Raw genomic sequence first — 21,153 nt, 5'->3', positions numbered from 1 at the left:
CTAAATTCAACATAGTTGCCAGAACTCCGGCTGCTTTTAAAACAAACGATTTCATCATCCTATTATGGACTTCCCTAAAGTCTATGCATTGGTTTCCGCAATGAAGCTATTTCTTTAATTCTATGAAATGCTTCCACACAGTTTTAGCGTCTACATTGAATGTAGTTGTAGCTCTCCGACAAATTTCTGGCAACTAGGCAAGGCAAGACTCGGTTGGCAACTCCATTTTGTCTGGCAATATGGACAAGCAATGGTACCGCATGTGATGCTGTTTTGTGGCGCTTTTTTTCGTCTTCTTTTTACAAATGATACAGTTGAAGCTTTGTGAACCCTGGTTTATGCAGTAGCTACAAGTTGTGCAAATAAGAATGTAACGCAATAAGAAAATATAACAAAGAAATACTAAATAAAAACTTTTTTTCATACCCCCAACAAAAAGTGGCACTGGCTTGAATTGCTGTGAAGATGCGTTTCATGAATTGATCTCTTTGATACAAATCTTTCCTAAAATCCTCAGATAGAGTGTGCAAATGGAACCCAAACGGAACCTTAAAGGGGAAGACCACCCATTTTCAATATTGAACTATGTCATTAATATACCTTAGAGGAGTTGTGTGGAAATAAAAAAAAAGGTTCCCCCCCTTCTGTGTTGCCTAGAACTGGAGGATTGATTTTGGGGTTTGTATTGTAAAGTACAACGGTGACAAACCCCAAAATCAATCCTCCAGTTCTAGGCAACACAGAAAAGGGGGAACTTTTTTTTTTATTTCCACACAACTCCTCTAAGGTATATTAATTACATAGTTCAATATTGAAAATGGGTGGTCTTCCCCTTTAAGGTTCCGTTGGGTTCCATTCGTACACTCTCAGAGTTACAGACCCGTAGAAGGGTCCATTTGGACCCCGGACGGGCCACCCGGACCAGACGTCGAGACACAGTGGAGTACTGGACACTAATCCATGTGTGTTGCGTTTCCAACAGGAACAGACATGAACAGAGCAACTTGCTTTGCTTGGAGGGGAGGGTGGTGGACCGGGACAGGACACTAGGGGGCAGTGTGGGCTGGGAGTCTTTAAATTAGTTTGAAAAGTAGGCTTAACATCCTGCTATCACTCCTGTAATGTACTCTTTGCAGTCCAGAGATGCTTCTCAGACAGGCCTGCCGCATCGAGGCGCTATGGAATTCACGTCACGGAGCGGTCGTTTTTTTTGGACGTCTGTCAGACAGACAACGGAGTCCCGCCTCCTCTCTGTTTCTACTATGTTACACGTTAAACAAGTTTGGTTGGACTCTCACCCGGTGGGCGTCACATTATAGGCTGTTTTTGGAGTGCTGGTAGACTGGACTGTGGCGAGGAGAGTGTGGCAACGGGGTGTGGTGGGCGGGGGCGAAGTGGTGCACAGGGGGGTGACGTTTTGTTTGATGGCACAGCGTTCCTCAGAGCATCCATCTGCAACACAACAGAGAGAGAGGAGAGGAATGAGACGGAGTGAGAGAGGGAGAACCTCTTGAAGGAAATGTCCAGGGCCAAGGTGAGCAACATTGGTCTCCTCCAAGAAACACTATATGGGCCACAAGGCCCAAGTAGCCATTGGAACAAAAGGCCTACTTACTTTACACAAACCATGCGTGTAATCCTGAAGCACCAAACCATCTCAAATGTGGGATAGTTCACCCTCAAAATGGCTTTTTTCTATCGATTATTCACCCCATGGACACTTGAATTCATGGATATTTAGTTTTTGGCGCATTCCTAAGGCAAACATTTGATAGCCAGCAGTGGTTGCCTGATTGTCTTTAGCCTCACGTAGCCAGACTAGCAGGATTCTAATTCAAAAGAAGCAAAAAATAGCCGATCTACAAGCTCAAAACGCATCGCAGCGCGATGCGTTTTGAGCTTGTAGATCTGCTATTTTTGCTTCTTTTGTAGGATATACTAGAATGCCAAAGTAGGACTTAGCAATATGCAATGCGGCCCTCTGGAGTGAAGGTGGAAATATAGTGGCCCTCGCCATCATCAAAGTTGCCTACCCCTGTTCTAGATGGAAGTTTATTTATTTTTTTTCCTTTTTTTTTTCAAGGGGTGGGTTAAAAAAATGGTTCTGGACACAACCGGTTAGACCAGACCAATACTGGGCCCTGTTTGGCCACCCAACTCTTCGGGGTGAGGAAATGGATTCACAATTGAGCGGGGCCAGACCCAAACCCACCAGGGGCAAAGGTTTTTGCACCGGTGGATTTGTCTGGTTCCAGGCTATGATTGTCTGGCATATGAGGCTGACTCATTTTACACAGTCCACAGAGGTAATCTGTCAATCCTCGTATATCCACGATTCAAATGTGTACGTTCTATCGCAAAGTAAAGCCCTGCTTCATCATACAAGGCCGTCGCACAAAAGTAGTGAAAACAGCAGATCGGCTGTTTTCACTAGTTAAATCATTTTAAAATGATAAATGCAAAACAAACGGTTATGGACATACAAGGTTTTCACCCGACAACGACGATATGTATATTTTGTTAAAGTGAATGCTCAATATATAATATGGATTAATGGCAGTGCGATATTCCATAAATGATAAATGACATTTCCAGGTAAAATACAGGCTTCAGTTAAGAATATAATGACATTCATCAAACTCAAAATAGCATGAGGGGGGGAAAAAAAAGAAAAAGGCATGCACATTATCAGCCCTATATTTTCCCCTCTGTACGTACCTAAGACACATTTTCTTCCAAATCAAAATGTCATGTCCATTTGGAAGGTAAATCGTCATGTGATGCAGAGTGAGGGGATGCACAAAGTAAGGATGTGGGAAGACAAGGAAGGGACGAGGGGGACGTTGTCAGCACAGTGACCCTGGCACCCTGAAATGACAGGCAAGCTGATCATTTCAGCTTGTAAAATCGGATTTGAAATCGGACGTTTCATTTGGAAACTGGCACAACCAATCAAACTCATCCCTAGAACGGAGCACATTTAAACCACCAGGATGTTTGCGCTAATTTGCTCAGTTTTTATTTATTTGCTGAACTGACGCCACTGGAGCTCTCACCTCACTTGTTCTGATTGCGTATTCGCAGGCACCTCCTCTTGAGCGGGGGCTCCAGCTCGGGGCTCCCGGCGGTCGACAGCGGAGTGCTGATGGAGCAGGACAGGATGGCCGTCTTGTCGCCGCCGCCGCCGGCCTTTGGCACGGGCTGGATGACCACGCAGCCGGAGGCGGGCAGCAGGGGCAGCACGTAGCCCTGGTCAACCCCCTCCTCCAGGCCGCCCGCATCGGGGCCCGGCTTACCCTCACCTACAGGTGCAGTGGTGGGAAAAGTAACTGAGTGCAATTGCTGTCGGGCAGAAACCTCTTATCTCCATATTTTAACTTTTTGTATTTCTTCGTAAATGAACGTCCCTACTTGAGAATACAAAAGCATCAAAAGTAGCAGATCTACAAGCTCGAAAAGCATCGCGAAGCGACGTGTTTTGAGGAGCGGTGTTAACCGTTCGTGCTTGACTTTCATACTTAATACTTATACTCATACATCTCAGAGGCAAATATTGTACTTTTTGCTCCACTAGATTTATTTTAAAAACGTGCTTACTTAAATTTTTATTATTACAAAATAATCAATTAACAAATTGTAAGTACAAATAGTGCATTTTGATGAATACTTTTGTACTTTCTCATAAGTAAAACGTCAGTCCTGAATTCAGGACTTTAACTAGTAACAGAGTATTTCTACATCGTGGCATTACTATTTTGACTTTGTCTCATCATTATATTGTCCAATCAGAAAAGGGACATACGGTTACATAATAAGTATTTGAAGGCCAGTGCATTTTGCATAGCATACACACATGGACATACACACAAAGCCACGTATTGGAATCGGCTACCACCGTTCAAAAACAAACACACTAGGAGTACCAGCAGCGCTCACCTGTGACCGCCGCCTCATCACCCACCGCGCCGCCCCGTTTCCCCGGGTCCCACTCTGTCACCGAGCAGCTGTTCTCTTTAAGAGCCTCGCGCTCCAGCTCGCCGTTAGACGCCTGCAGCTCCTCCCCTCCGCCTCCGCCTCCGCCCGCTCCTCCTCCGTCTCCTCTTCGGTCCGCGGGAGGAGGATGCTCAGCAGCAGCGGGTGCGAGGAGCGTGTGCCATCCCGTGCCGTTGACTATGACGTTGCACGGGGCGGCGTTGCTGGGCTGGAGCTTTGGCAGGGATTGCGGGTGCTGGGGCAGGGTGAGGGGATGGGGATGGGGATGGGGATGAGGCTGGGTCCGTGCTGTGCTGCTGGCTATGGAGGGCTGGCTGGGAAGGTTTGTCCGTGGCCCTCCTGGAGGTTCTACGCTGCAGGAGGAGCTGTCGTTGCTCCCGGGCGAGGAGCGGGACGTCTCCAGTGTGTTGGGGTTCGCGGCCCCCCCGGCGTCCGGCCCCTCGGAGCAGAGGCCCTGCGAAAAGGCCCCTCTCTCGTCCTTGCTGTCCCCCCATAGCCGGGCCAAGGCGGCCGGAATACAAGGAGGTCCGGGCAGGGGGAGAGGAGGAGGACTCGGTTCCGCCTCCGCCTCCTCCTTGACCCGGACCCCCGGGAACATCCTGTGGATGACCTGCTGCTGCTCCTGGCACCAGCGCTGGCCCACGGTGAGGTCGATCACACCGTCCACCGGTCCTCCGGGAGGACCGCCGGACAGACACGCGCCGCCCCCCGAACCGTCCTCCGCCTTCACCGTCGAGTCCACCAGCGCTGTCCTGCCGCGTCTCTCGGAGAAACCGGGAGAGACGGTTGGTCCCACCTTCTGGTCCGCGGCGTCTCCTCCAGAGGAGCCGGGAGACTGTGGCCCCGAAGCGGAGGGTTCAGAGGGGGCGCTAGAGATGGGGCTGCTGCTGTCCGGCCGGTCTCTGGAGGCCTTGGGGCTGAAGGGAAAGGGGATGGGGATAGGGATGGGGATGGGGATGGGCAGGGGCACGATGACCGGGTACGGGACCAGGAGAGTGGGAGGGGGCACCAGCGGGGCGAGGGACGGCATGCCGAAGTTCATCATGGGAGGCATGGGCATGTGGGGTCCGTTGGGCATCATGGGGGGCATGCCGAACGGGGGCATGCCGGGCATGGGGAACCCAGGGTACGGAGGCAGGTGTCCGGGGTTGGGATTGGCCGAGGGGTGGACGTGCGGAGACATCATGGGCCTGTGCATGGGGCTGGAGGAGGGGGGGCCGAGGTTCCTCGGGGGCGGCGGCGGCGGCGGCGCACCGATCCCGGGGATCATGGGGTTGGACAGGGGGCTGTTGGGCCCGCCCGCGTGGTGGGCGGAGGGCCGGAGGTACGGCGGGCGCATGTGCTGGAACATCTGATGCTCCATGAACAGCGGCAGGGGCATGGGCCCCCGGGGCGTCATCACCATGGGGGGGCTGCCGGAGGGAACGCCCATGGGCGGGTGGTGCAGGGTGTGGTGGGGCATGGGCGGGGGAGGGGGAGGCAGGGGGGTGGGGCTCTCGTGGGGGGGGGCGGGGCGTGGGGATCTTGGCCGAGGAGGAGGAGGAGGGGGAGCAGACCGTGTCCGAGGGCGAGGCGGCGGCGGAGGAGGTGGAGGGGGCAGCGCCGGGACCCCCCGGCGAGGGGGCTCTGCGTCGGGGGTCCGTCAGCGGCGTCCCCCAGGACTCCGGGGTGAGGAGCTGCACCCCTCCTCCTCCGCCCCCGCCGCACCCCTCGGCCTGCCCCTCCCCCCCGGGGCCGCCGCCACCCACCACGTGTCCCGGGTTGCACAGCGCCCCGGGGGGCAGCGCCGCCTGCGTCTCCTTGTAGAAGATGTCCATCTTGTATTGGTTCAGGCATTTGGCGCTGCAGAACTGCAGCCTGCGCTCGCCGGCGCCAAAGTCCAGGTACTCCTTGGTGTGCCGGATGTGCTTGCACCAGTCACACACCTGGAGAACACATGGTACACGAGAAGGCGTCGGTAACTCAGCGCGCAACAAATACACAAATCATTCCTTTAATGCAATCTAAAGTGTGATTTAAACTTAGTAGTGTGCCAGTGTTGCACGCAGGAAATCCCCGGGCATCATGCGTTTATCAGGAACTGAAAAAGATCCCTTCACCAACAGGAGCTCAGACCCCAAACCGTGTGTACATGAACACAACAACAAAACTATTACACATAGAAAGGGGGGGAGAAAAGTCCGTTCTTAATTTACAGACAGGTGTAGGCTGTAGAGAACAGAAAATGTGTTAAATGAGTTCAATGGGCAATGTAACAGCATCACTCTTAACAACCTTAAACCCAAGGCGTTTACACCAAGCCCCCAGAACCACCGTAGAAAAGTGAAGCGTCCGTCAAATCTGGGACTGCAACACTTCCACATTGAAAATGCCACTGCGCATGCTTCTACCATTTAAAACCCTAGTGCGCCCAATCGGTGCTCAAGACTTCTGTATTTGGGCACCCAAATCTGGTGCTCAAATCAAGAAAAATGCAGAAGTAGAGCGTTCATCTGAGTGCTTTAAACGCCGGTGAGCCATTTTCATTGAAATGAATAGCTGGGGGCGGGGTAGTCCGTCCTCTAGAGCTATTATAATTATTTACATACTCCCAAACCAAGCAGCTTTGCAAAAAATAGCCCCAGAATAGGGAATCTAGGGTTCATGTGGTGACTTTGAGGTAGCTTTGTCTTTGAAATTCATAATGGTACCATTTATGTCTACTTGGTCTGTGTCTCAGAGGAAGGCTGTGGACAGAATCCCGCCTACCAGTGACATCATCGATAGCCGGGTTTGGTAATTTCAAGCAAGATTTTTCTTTTTTTTTATAACTTAATCTATTAGCTTGGATTCCCCCATCGATGATGTCACTGGTAGAAGGGTTTCTGAGCTGTCCACAGCCCTCCTCAGAGACACAGACCGAGCGGACAAAAATGGTACCATTATAATGAGCGTTAGTGAGGAGATATAGGTTGGACATGGGTGAAGTGATCCTTTAATGTTGGAGCAGGGAGCATATTTTATTGACAATCTGACAGTCACTGCAGTGCAGCGCTGGAATAGAGAAACATGTTTCCTTAACCACTTAAACCCTATGCACTTCATTTACTGGGGTCAATACTTGGTGAAGCATGCAGGGCTTAAGTGCTTAATTAACAACACATTAAACCACATGAACCCTAGCGTCCCTTTTCTGGACACGTCATTGTCATAATGGACGAACATTCGTTTCTGGAGGTTTCTGCCCAACGCTAGTGTCAGGCAGAAACCTTGTATCTCCAAGTTTCACATTTTAGTTTTTTTCATGATCGTACATTTGGTTTTTTTCATCACATAAGAGTGTAAAATGTTTTAATAATTTAAAAAAGGAACGGTTTTGGACACCACCCAACAGTGATGATGTAGGGCAGGGGTCTTCAACAGGGGGTCTGGGACCCTTAGGGGGTCCTCAGAGTTACTACACGGGGTCCTCCAAATCTTTGTGTGATAGAAAAGTGTTTTTTCCCTCTTTTTTAGGCCATGGCTACACAGAGCTGGATATTTCTGAAGCTAGACATTTTTTTGTGCTGTTGGGGCTTGCAGCCACATGAAGCTGGATATTTCGGCAGCGAAGCTGGATATTTTTTAAACCGGATAAATAAGTGAAGACATTGAAAAATATCCGATTCACTGGATCCGTGTAGACACGGTACCCGGATATCTCTTAAGACTTTACTGTGTGTGTGCTTGTCCCCCAGTGGAGGTCTGGGGACTCAGATTATTTTAGACCTAGATATCTTTCTCGTGTGTACCTAGATATTTTTCTATGTGGATATCTGAAAAACCGGGATATATGAAAAATCCAGCTTCGTATAGCCATGGCCTTATATTACCGGTAACTACTTGAACTCTAGCGTCCATATTCGGAGAACTTTAGCCAAAAATAGCGGATCTACAAGCTTGTAGATCGGCTATTTTTGGCAAAGAGCTTTGGAGGGGGAAAAGAGCAGACTAAGTACAGAGTGAAAGTTCAAGTTTATTAAGTATTGACGGTTTGAGTGGTTAAATATCTGAAAACTCAAATTGACATGAAACCAAAATACACTGACGATTGTGCTGTCAAACAACAAAACTATATGGAATCTATGAAAAGGTTGTGGGGGTCCCTGCTTCATCTCTCTCTCTCTCAACTAAGGGGTTCTTGGCCTGAAAACGTTGAAGACCCCTGATGTAGGATTTAAGTGGTAAAGCTAAGATTTGACCACGTACTACAATAGAGCGAAAGGTTCCTTCACTTTTAAAGGAAGTTTGTCTTTTTAGTCACTGCAAGGTGCAGCAGCTATTAGTACATCCCTGTCTCACCGGACTCAAACACCAACACATCCTCGGGACAAGACAAAAAGAAACAGTGCAGCTTTTTCCCCTCCTTTGGCGAGGGAGAAGAGAGTAAGGGAATGAACGTGACCCTGCTGGAGCAGATAGCGGTGTGGTGGGCGAGACCCGAACACCACGAAACGTACTCGTCCTGGGCCACACACAGCTCACTCTGTCAGCACTTTGGAGGAGTGTCAGGTCCTCGCTGCAGATAATTAAGGCATTAATCAGTTGTCAGCCTGCTCAACGACATCCATCCATCACGCGGACCCTTAATCCCCCCTGCTGAATGTTAATAAGTTGAGGGATGCAACAACCGGAATGGGGGGGGGGATAAAGTCTTTAAGCATCCTGCTGCATGCAGGTTTATTGGTTTTAGCGGGTTTATTTGGCAACAGACAGTATATTCTAGTGGTATCCTGTGTGTGCCTGTTTTGCGGGCGGTCATGGAGTGCTGGACAGAGATACTCCTCCTTGTAAAATGTTACTTGTCAAATTTGTACTTGAGTTAAAGTACTAGGGTAAAGCTGGTTTCACACTGCACTGCGTTTTTTTGTTGCGTTTTGGAAATCCGAAAGCATTTTTCAGGCCAAGGAGAAAGAGAGAGCAAAGGACCCAGTGGCAACAGTTGCGAAAATCGGCAGTGTGCAAACGTGATTGACATAACATGAGGTTGATTTTTTTATTTACGCGCTCCGAAATCCACTCCGATATTCGGCCCGAAAAACCCAGCAGTGTGCAACGACCTTAATTGCTTTATGAATAAAATGTAATGTTGTCTGTATGGTAGAGTATGTTAATACTCTCCCTGCTCTTCTATTGAGACATTTAGATCGTGGCAAAGGTCATGACACAGGATCTGACACCGATTTTGACCTGATGGTCAAGATTCAATACAATCAGCTCAACGGTAAAGATTTCAGAAAGTGGTTCATTCATAATAATGTACTTTTTTTCCCCTTTCTAGAAATGTGAAGTGAAGTCAAAAGTAAAAATATTTGTCTTTGAAATGTAGTGGAGTGAAAGTCAGTAAGTCCAAAACTGTTACTTTTCAGGATTTAAATTCAAAAACATGCTTTTGTTTGGTGATGTAGTATGATCAAGTGGGACGTTCTTTTAACAAAACACAAAAAGTTAAAACATGGAGATAAGAGGTTTCTGCCCGACAGCAACGACATGTACTTTACTGATCACCACTGGTTTTGAGATGGGGAATTTCATCCTGTTAAAGGCGTGTCCTGAATGACCCTGTAATGGTGCTCTTTCACTCAGACACCGTATCTCTCAAAGAATGAAAGTATCTCTAAAAAAAAGTGGTTTCACTGTCTCCTAAGTGGAATCGACCTCCACTTTGGGAGCATTTTGACAATCTAGACCAGTGGTTCTCAACCCTTTCAAGTCAAGGACCCCCAAATTGATATGTAATTGGTGGCTGAGGACCCCCATCTGAAAATGCTTTGTGCCAGGGACCCCCAGAAGAGAGGATTTATGTTAAAAAAGAAATCTAAATTATAAAAAATTATATTTTTTAATATCCAATGTATAAATGGATTAAGTGAATAAAATAATGAAAATTTACATGAAAAAGGTTGAAAACCACTGATCTAGACAAAATGCCTGTGGAGAGAAAATGAATCATTCGCGTCTAAAAAGCATCGAATGTTTGGAATACACCACATGACAATACAGCTGCAGCTCATTGCAGAACCTCCACCATACAAATAAACAGAATAATCAGGACAAGAGACTTGTTTGGTTGAAATCCCGAACTGCCATGATGGGGGATCGGCCTCTGGGTTCACACAGGTGACGCGCACATGTCACTCAGTTTGGATCATCCTTGGATCAAACTTTGAGCAGTCGACGATTCGACGATTCACCGAGCTGTGACTAAGTAAAAGTCCCCCCCAAAAAAACGTGCTCTGAAGAGTGTGGAGCTTGGTAATGGTTGTTGGGCCCAGGGTATTTTAACCCATTTAGGCCTAGAATTATTGAATGCTTTAACTGTTGAAAAATAGCAGATATACAAGCTCACAGCCGCGCTGTGAGCTTGTAGATCTGCTATTTTTTTTAAGTCTTGAAAGTGTGTGCAAATCTTTCAATATACCTGTATGTATTTTTAAAAAATAAAGCAAACGTTTGTAAATCAAATTTTGCTTCTGGGTTGTCCCTGGAACTAAATATTTTGAGATGGGGGTTCGTGGCCAAATAAATATAATTTTGGGGGTCCTTCACATGAAAAGGTTTGAGAACCACTGCCATAGTAGTGTCTCAAGAACAGACTAACTGAGCTCCATTTAAGTGAAAAGGACCTTTTCTTTGACGATGGCCGGCCAGATTGCTGACATAGAAACATAGGTTTTTCAAAAAATCTTAGAAGGATTCGAAAGACACTTATAGAATCGGGTCAAAATTCTAATTTTCACGATTTTTCAAAAATAGCAGATCTACAAGCTCGCAGCGCGGCACTCGGTGCCGCGCTGTGAGCTTGTATATCTGCTATTTTTCAATAGTTAAAGCATAAAATAATGATACACAAAATGTGTACCACGGTTCTAAATGGGTTTAATAATAAATGTCCAGAAATCTTTTCCCTCGTCTCTGGGAAGACAGATGGAAGGCACTTAACGACTTTCTGCTTCTGCGAGTGAAAATTTCACCGTGCATTACCCTAATGGAGTTATGCTTTTCTCTCCCTCTCTCCCTCTCTCTCTCTCTCTCTCTCACTCTCTCTCTCTGTCCCTTTCTCTCTCTCTTGTCTGTGTCTCCCCGCTCCCCGCACACAGATGTTTGCAGTTGAATGTAATTACGGTCATTTATTTCCATCGTGGCCAACGAGCCGGCAGCCCAGCGGTGTGGTTTAAAACCGTTTGCCTTTTACAACAATTACGGAGCCTCCTATGCGAGTGCAATCATCTTCCGCACAGTGACATTAACCACTTAAAAACCCCTCTCTGGTCGCAGTCTGAGAACCCGAACTTGAGTTACAACTGCACTTTGACCGCTTTCTTCCGTCGTCTGCACCAAATACTATTCGCCAAAAACAGCCAACGAGCTAAAGCTTGTAAATCTGCTATTTTTGGCAAATGTTCCCCCGCTGGGGTTCAGGTTTTGTTGTCCTTTTTTGGATAGCAGGCTACACAGTGAGGAGAGACATGAAACAGGGAGAGAGAGAGAGTCAGGGGAGTGTCATGCAGCAAAGGTCTGACGGGGCTCGGGAATCGAACCCGGGATTCGCCGCCAGGCATCAGAGCCTATGTGGTACGTGCCTTAAACCACTCGGCTATCGGCGCACCCCAGGTTCAAGTGGTTTTAACCCCTTAACCCCCAGCATCTGTATTGTGGGGAAAGCTTTCGTAGAAAATAGCTGTGACACAATAACAGAAAACTGAAAAATACACTGGCATAGAGCCCTGAGGGACTCCGGTCAACCCCGGGTATACTTAGTTGCGCAGCAGTGTTTCGCACACCCGAATCAGCAGATCTACAAGCTCACAACAAGCTTGTCCCTGCAAGCCAAATGATGTTATGATAACGTCCTCCGGTGACTCCGGTGACGTTCAGAACCAGGCCAGATCACAGCCCATATGGGGATGATCTTGACGTCATTACCAGGACGTCATATGGACTTTTTTGTTTGACAGGATTATTGTTTGTAATGTTAGTTGAAATATGAGCATATAAGGTTATATTCTGGGGCATATCTGACTAGTTATGATATTTATCTGGCCTCGATCAGACCCTCTCTGAATAATCCAGGACGTCCGTTTTCGTGGGCAGGATTTTTGTTGGTTGAAATCAGGTGATATTCTAGGCCAAACTTTTTTGTCTCAGGGCACCCCATGAATATTTTTTTAATCCGAGGCACCCCTACATTATAATTTTCACTCCCAGCACCTTATATTTATAGCATATCATGTCGGGTGGAAACCTTGTATGTCCAAAACCGTTCGTTTTGTATTCATCATCTATAAAATTTAATAAACTAGTGAAAACAGCAGATCTACAAGCACACAACGCCTCGCAACGCGAGGCGTTGTGTGCTTCTAGATCGGCTGTTTTCTCTAGTTTTGTGCAACGGCCTTGTATGATGAACAGGGCTTTGCTTTGCGACAGTGACGATTTAGTTTGTTGGCCGTCCAGCCCCCAAAATGGAATGAAGGCCAACATTTTATTTTAGTTTTTTTCCTAATGGCCGGCCTGGACCAGCTGGGAATGAACCGGCCGTTCGGGAGTTGTCCCGCTTTTCCCAATGGCCAGCACGTCCCTGGCCAGATCTGACTAGTCATGGTTTGACTTGATCTGGCCCCAATCGAGACGTCACTAATTGGTCCAGGTCCTGACCGTGCTTGCTGGGGCAGATCTGCAATGTCCTGTGCGCAACACACTGGTGCCCAACTAGGTATAAATCACCCTTTATAGTCCTTTATGTATCTGTCTCTCTCGCCTCACTTCCCGCACCACACAGCGCTAGTAAAAGAAATCCAGCAATCACTCAGTCGGGTGACACCGTTCCACTTTGTCTATAAGTACCTCGCGTGTTAGCGAGGTAACGGCGCGACAACACAGCGGGGGAAACTAGGTCACAGTTTGCTGGCGAGGAGAGAATGCCCAGAAGACACCCTGTGGTGTTTATAGAGAGAGAGGGCTGAGGGGAGCTTATTACGAGGCCGCTACCGGGGTTAATGGTTCTTGTTCGGAATGGAGAGGATAAAGTGGTATAGAGGATGGCTAACGATCCAACAGGTTGTAAAGAGGAGATGCTCTTTGGGGACATGGCGAGTGTATGCAGACTGCAGGGATAGAAATGGACCTGGAGTGACAGGGCCCTGCTGTCCTGGCCCTGATCAAAGCCTCCCTCAAAACCCACCTTTTCAGACAACTGATTCTAATCCCCCTCGTTTCTGCCTTTTAATTTGGTTTAAATGTGTGGAGTCGCGTACCGAAAACAGCTTGTAGATCTTCTATTTTTAAAAAGTTGTGAAAATGTGAGCTAATCTTTGAATATATAATGTATATATTTTTAAAGCAAACATTTTTAACGCAAAACTTTGCTTCTGAGGGTCCCTGGCACAAAATATTTTTCAGATGGGGGTCCATGGCCAAATACATATGAATTTTTGGGGTCCTTGACATTAAAAGGTTTGAGAACCAGAACCACTGCTGTAAATCCGTTATTTTCAGACGAGTATCAGCGTTGTACGTCAAAGTACATAAAAATTGGTCTTTAATCCCCCATGTTATAGCCGGGATCAAAACAGGCAGTATTCTGGGACGCCAGCCACTGAGAAAGCAAGGAGAGCTTTTTAAGCTGTGTAAAGTTCACTAAGGGGACAGACAGACTTGCAATGTTGTATGCTTAGTTTTTTTGGTATATGCTGTTCCTTTTCAAAAACACGCGCAGGGGCTGCTAACAGCTTGTGACAAAAAACTGGATGAAAATCACAACCGAAAAATTGCAACTACTGTACTTCACCTTGCCGGTGGATATTGATAGTTACCAAAACAATCGGTCCTTGGAAATGTCACTATTTTAGTTTACCATCATTACTTTTGCTTAAAGCTATAGACCATGCAAGATATCAATACCCACTTAAACTTGGGGGGAGAAAAGATCATCTTAAAGCCCTTTGCACACAGGACAGTTGCGTTTTTTTCGTTTGCTGCATGAATAAAACGCATTGGATTTGGTGTGCAATGCTGTGCGGAATCGGCGCTGCGGATCCCAAAAGGAGTCATAAAAGGAGTGATGAGTTTTTTACCGCATGCGACAAGACGCACAAATCGAACTGGGTTCGATCGAGAAAAAGACGCACGGCCGCAGCCACTCGTCGCACGGCCAATTCGGATCCGGTGTGCATGAGGTCGTAGAGAATCATTGTTTTCTAAAAAGTGAAATTGTCCGTTTTATCCGTACGGATAAACGCGCCTGTGTGCAAAGGGCTTAAATCATAAGTACCAGGTATTTTTTTTTTTTTTTAATTGCCGCACGGATACGTTTAGAGGCGGCGAGGCGAGCGGGCGCGTTCCCGTGAAATCAGCGCGTGCGTGCTCGTCCGTGCATGCGTACGTGGGCGGCGAGAGCTGGACTGTGTTCATCTTTGTGAATACCACGCAGCGTTTACTTGCTGAGCCTGAGCGAGTGTGTTTTTGTATCACCGCGGCGCGGTCCCCGCTGATCCTAGCGGGAGCCCCCGTGGCAACCTCGTTCTGTCTGGAAGGCGCTGAACTTTTCAGGAAATAAAAAAATACCAAAGGATCCAACGTAGTTAAGATTTGGTCAAAAGCTTTTTTTTGTCATTGGCTCAATAATATTTATAAAACCCAAAGACACTTTCACGTAGACATTTTTAAAAATAGAAACTATGACAAAAAATATTTGTTGTTTTTTCACTGACAAAAACTAAACAAAAACTAAACTATGATGAGAAAAAATTAGACTAAATATAAAATCTCATCTACCGATAAAAACTAGACTAAACTGTTAGAGAGGGACTAGTGGAGAAGAGCTCCAACTAAGAAACATGTCATTTTATATTTGGTTGTGCTCGGGTGTTGCCCTCTGAAAACAAATTTTAGCATGCAGCCAAGTGTAAAATCACCATCAAGGCCTGCCTTGAATGTATTCAAAAGACCACGACTAAACCAAAAATTCTGTCAAAATCAACAGTGTTACCAACTATGCATTTGGAAACTACGGTACCTCTAAGCAACCACCTTTGTGTGGGGAGACGGTGTGGGTACTAGATCTGCTGGGGCTGCACGATCTGCTCGGGGTCATGCGCCTTCGACTGACGTCACACAATATACCCCATATGATTGGCTGTGGGTCTGGACGATGACGTAGCAGACTGTGATTGGCTTTTGTCTAACATAATAAGCTGAACAGCGTGACATATTGATAAAAGTTCTGCTGATTATCAAACAAGTCCAAATCGATATCGTGTGACGTTAGTTGCATGCACAAGACCCCGAGCAGATCGTGTATCCGAGCACATCTTGTACGGCATGGGGCTCACAGTACACACTTAAACAGCATGTTTCACATTTAGTGACTGAACACCATGGCTGCTGTAGATGATTCATTGAATGTGTGGACAGACCATGCTCTGAGGACGGCTCCCAACATAAATGACTATTATTATCAGTATGATTTCATACAAACCTCTTATCTCCATATTCTAATTTTCTGTGTATTTCTTATTATTTTCATGAATTAATGCCCTACAGTGGCCTACAGTGTCACACAAAAGTATCAAAAGTAGCAGATCTACAAGCTGGAAAACGAGCTTCAAGCTTGTAGATCTGCTACTTTTGCTGTGTTTTTTTTTTATTTGAATCCTGAAAAGGAACAGTTTTGGACATACTGTGAGGTTTCCACCCAACGGAGAGGATTTACAAGAGCTCTGCACCTTTCTGCAAGACAAATAACCGCAGACACACACATGCACGCACGCACACACGTCTTTGTATGTATGACCTCAAGGAAGTTAGAAAATGAAAATGCATTTTCCAATGTATTGCCCATTCTACGACTCCATCAGGCAGACTCTTTAATTTGCGCGGTTGGATGACTCAAGAGAAACTTCTTTTTCAATATAACAATTTATTTTCATAATGCTTCATTTCTTGTAAAAAAAAAGGCCTGCCGCCTGGTCAAGGAGGAGGAGGGCTATGTAACATGTAAAAGGATCGTTGTGATTTGTTCATGCATGTACTGTACATGAACTGCATTAATATCTGGTTTATTGTGTACTGTATATGGCAGGCTGTAATACCGACAGGAAGGATTTGCTTATGACATAATAATTAGTTACTGTGTAATGTGTCATGTAATCTCATACGGGGTGGGCCAAAATAAAAATGTCATTCATTCAATAATTAATTCACTTACACGTACCCATACACACCGAAGCGCAACAAATGCAGACACCACAGCATAGATGTTCAGTTAACTACTTGGGAACATTAGCCAAAAATAGCAGATCTACAAGCTCACAAATGCACTGTGAGCTTGTAGATTCTTTTGGCAAAGTCAATTTAGATGTACCGGTAGACGGAAGAGAGTTGAAAGTACAGCTGTAACTCAAGTCAAGTTCTTTAAGACTACACAGGGTTTAAGTGGTTAAACAACTTGAGCTACACCACAGATTTACAGCTCTGTCCACATCGGGACATAACTCGAACAAACCAAGTCGGCCGAAGCGACTCACTCGCCTGACTCGCTCGTGGTGCCTCTCGTGGCTCAAGTCTACTTCAGCCCGTTCGGGTGTCCGAAAACAAGCGCTTCCGCGTCACACTCATCCTACGGTAGGTATACATATTTAGCTTCCGGATGTTGGTTGGTTGGTAACGTGGTTGTTTGGTAACGCTACGATCTGCTCCAGACTGGATCAGAAAACCTAAAATGTTATTGCTCCCAGGCTACCTGTGTCCTACACTGTGGGGCTCCACAGCTCATTTGGTAACCCCGTAGTTGCCTGCTAAGATGTGTGATTTTACCTAAGTAATCCCCAGGGGCCAATAAGCTTTAGAGTGTATGATTTAGTAATCCATGGGGATCAATAAGGTTAAGTGTGCATTATTTCCCACTTGGGACACATTTGGCCTGCAATCCACTATGCGCCGCTTATTCACACAGTATGTAGGATTATGTAATCCATGCTGAAGTATTTTTGGGCCTTGTTAGATTTTGGGCCTTGTTAGATTTAAGATATTGTTGATGTCGGGCGGAAACCTTGTATCTACGCATTTAAACTTCTCCATTTTTCAAGAGCTTGTGAGTAAATAATGACTATATAGAATGCATGCGAACAAAGGTTCTTATTTACATTTCCTGAAAAGTAACACTTTTGGACAAGGTTTCCACTCGACAGCGAAGTATTTGGCTCCATTATTGTTTTGAAGGATAGTCTACAAAATGGATTTGAAATAAAATCATAAAATGAATTAATTCACGGCACGCATGTACTGTATCTATGCACGTATGTGCCACACACATTGTCAAATTGATGATAAATGAACTATAACAAACAAAACACACATAGGCCAACATGTAGCAGTCTGAAATGCACCCCAAAATAAAAAAGACATCATGATAATTTAAATCCTGGATAATCCAGGCTGGATTGGTTGAAAATTGGCTGATGAATCAGATAAATCCAAAAAGAACCAAGTGGACGCATGGATATGATGCAAAATAGAAATGAGAAAAGGCATGATGAAAAACAAAAAAACTAACCTAACTACTCAAATCAAATAAACATAAACAAATCAATGAATCAAAATGTAATGATCTGAAGCCACACCGACAAACAGGGATCACACACTGAAAACAACAAAATGTTGGACAGTATATCTGTTTGACATGCTATGCTTTGTGTTAGATCTGCATACTTTGTGTCACATAAATCAATCATGGGCAGAGTGTTAGATGTGTTTCACAAACAGGCTCTATGCTCAGCAGCCATAATGGAAGGAAATTGGGCCTCCTCCTTATTTCCTTCACAGATCCTACCAGTGATACTAATGAAGGCTCTGTTCCATTCTGGTCAAACAGAGTCAGGATGCAGATATTGTAGATGTCGGCTCACTGGAAACACTCGGTCTCAGTATGGTCCAGGTGCCCACCCGCTTACGGGTGTGTACGGGTCCATTTGGTTCCCTTTGTACACTCTCAGAGTTATGGGAGTCTTTGAAACTAAAACAGTTCGAGAACCACTGTGCTACACTAAACGGAACAGAGCTTTAATCAGTATAATTGGTAAGACCTGTTGAAGGAGGCGAGGAAGAGGGCCAATCTCTTTCCAGTGTGGCTTCTGTGCACAGAGCCCATAAAACAAGAAACTTAAAAGCTCTAGAGTATTATGGTGTTGAATGCTTATGTCAGTGTCCTTACAAGTACATCGCTGTTTGTCTTGAAGACAACCCTGGGCGGGTCCTGTGTAAAGTTGATGTGCTGGTGGGGTAATTTCACACCGAGGCCATCTTCGTCTCTCGCCTGGGAGGGGGAGGGGAAGAGATAATGGCTTCTTTTTACGAAATGGACAAAAAATCAAAACAGGTGAACAGAAACAACAACAAACTCAGAAAATGGAAAAAGAGGACAAGTGATGATGGGAAGCAAAAGGAAAAGTGATCGACGTGCAACGGATGATGGACATGCATTGGGTGTTTGTTGTGTGGGCCAGATTGCAATTTTCGTCCTTTTTTTTTTGCAGAGAGCTCTTCGTATATGTGCGTGTGCTTTTTTTGTGCTCATGCGTGTTCTGTGCGTTTGTGCACGTGCACAAAAATGACATCAATCACGTTATTATGGCATGTTTTAAAGTGCAGCCCCTGATAACTGTTTATAGATAAATAAAATACATGTAGAATCTGTGTAAACTGCATGTTGATACTGTTGTAATACAATTTAAATAACGTACAAAAACATATTCAATCATGAATTATCTACCAAACTAAAATTATATATGCACTTTGTTGACCACAGTCCCCCAGGGGTCTAAACCAGGCCCCCTATTTTCTTTCCTCCACATACATCTCTTCAGCGAAAATAGCTGATCTGCAGGCTCACCACCCGTTAGGTTACGATACGTTGTGTGCTTGTAGATCGGCTATTTTCACTTAATGTTTGCCCCTAGATTAGGCATGCTATAAGGTACATGTGATGAAGAAACAATATTAATCAACTTTTCATTTTAAAGAGGAAATTAGTCAAAGCTGTCATCCCCTTCATTAAACAACTTAATAACTCCTACAGGTAGTGTCACATTAAGCCCAGATGTTTGCTTTCACAGCAGTCTGGTTCACTGAGTCATTCAAGAGAGAAAAGGTTAAAGGTCAACATCACTGACACCATGTTTTAACCTTCATATTATGCAAAACGTTGCTGTCGCGTGGAAACCTTCTCAGTCCAAAATCGTTCCATTTTTATTATTATTTTAAAAGCGATAAAGTCGTGAAAATAGCCGATCTACAAGCTGTGGGCATGCATCTGCTACCGGTATCTTCACGGCTTCTGTGTCATAGTAAAAAAAAATCTAAGATTTGAAACATGGAGATAGGAGGTTTCTGCCCGGACAGCAACGAAAAGGGATGCAAATCCATCTAAAGTCCAGGTTCTGGACAAACAACACATCAACAGTAAAAAAACGAAGAGAATACAATCAGCACACCGGATCACAATTTGCCCTCGGCAGATTTGGTCTGGCACCGCTCAGTCGTGATTGGATTTCACTCGCTCCGAAGTAGTGAGGGACTAATCAGACTAGTGTGGGACTTATCACCAGAGGCATTTTGTTTTATCCGCCCCTTGGAAATGCAGGTTCCACACAGAGATTCCAGACTAATGTCTACGCAGTGATCCGTCACTCATGGTAATGTGTCGTTCATCAGCTAGTGATCTGTGCTACGGCTATCATCAAAGAAAAGGGCAGAGGCTTTCACTGATGTTGTTTGGGACGTAACGGACACGCCGTTGCATGAATCTGGGAACAGCAGAAAACTGTTTAATGTGTCACAATCCAGCTGAGGAGGAGCTCTGCTACTTTGTCACAATTCCTAAGAGAACAAAAGCTGGAAGAAGGAACCAACGCCAAGGTCACTGAGCAGGTCACCATTGTTCCTGTGCTGGAGTTCTTGTTCATATACTGAAAATCGTTGTTGTCGGGTGGAAACCTTGTATGTCCAAGACCTTTCGTTTTATATTTATCGTTTTAAAAATGAACTAAACTAGTGAAAAGAGCCGATCTACAAGCACACAACGCCTCGCACCGCGAGGCGTTGTGTGCTTGTAGATCGGCTGTTTTCACTACTTTTGTGCGACGGCTTTGTATGATGAAGCAGGGCTTTACTTTACGGAAAAACGTACACATTTGAAACTTGGAGATACGAGGTTTCTGCCCGACAGTGACGATATGCAGAGTGGACCTTATCTAAGGGTGAGATTGATAAATGTATGATAGAAATCAGTTTAACCCCCTGTCTTCTACAATTACATTTTTTAAACAAATTTCAAAAATCAAACTCTTTTCAGATGGCGGTACGGCCAAAAACATATTAATTCAGGTGTCCTTGACGTGAAAAGGTTTGAGAACAACTGATCTTGATCTAATATATTAGTGTAGTTGTGGGCTGTCAGAACGATTAGAGAAGTCACTTGATTTGATTGATTTGTCACATTGTACTCTCTGCATCTGAAACACACACGCACGCACGCACACACGCACGCAAGCACACACACACACAAAGCCCCATCCTCTAAGCGCACAAAGACAATACACTCACACAAACACATTCTAGGACACACTCGCACATTTTATACTTAGTATGCATCTTGGCAGGGGTGTGAACACACATACACACACAAATAAAATGCCTCTCTCACGCACGCACGCACGCACGCACGCACGCACGCACGCACGCACGCACGCACGCACGCACGCACGCACGCACGCACGCACGCACGCACGCACGCACGCACACACACACACACACACACACACACACACACACACACACACACACACACACACACACACACACACACACACACACACACACACACACACACACACACACAAAAAGACATGCCATTGTGTCATTATTCTTTCTCCAGTTTGTGTTGTGACCCTCTGGCCCTCTGCCAATTCATTTACATATAGCGCTAATGAGCTGTTGGCGACTGAGAACAAGACACGAGGCACACAAGATACCGAGCTTATAAACATGCACACACACAATGAAGAGATCTAAGATAGACAGACAGGCAGACAGACAGACAGACAGACAGACAAGCAGACAGACAGACAGACAGACAAAGACAGA

The 21,153-nt window shown here is 45.7% G+C and overlaps 1 protein-coding gene across 1 annotated transcript in view; it reads right to left on the bottom strand.

The window, feature by feature from the left end:
* Positions 1-3,057: 3,057 nt before the first annotated feature.
* The window catches only part of sobpa (sine oculis binding protein homolog a), a gene marked incomplete at both ends in the record, with an annotated part of 64,572 nt that continues 46,476 nt past the window's right edge, over positions 3,058-21,153 (bottom strand). The window contains 4 exon segments of the mRNA XM_080751033.1: positions 3,058-3,302; positions 3,937-5,500; positions 5,502-5,918; positions 18,224-18,325. Coding sequence (XP_080607159.1) covers positions 3,058-3,302; positions 3,937-5,500; positions 5,502-5,918; positions 18,224-18,325 — 2,328 coding nt within the window.

The sequence above is a fragment of the Nannobrachium achirus genome (assembly GCF_963921795.1).
Source record: "Nannobrachium achirus genome assembly, chromosome: 20".
In the NCBI taxonomy this organism is placed as follows: Eukaryota; Metazoa; Chordata; class Actinopteri; order Myctophiformes; family Myctophidae; genus Nannobrachium; species Nannobrachium achirus.
The sequence above is the reverse complement of the archived record's forward strand: the minus strand, read 5'-3'. Positions and strand labels throughout refer to the sequence as shown.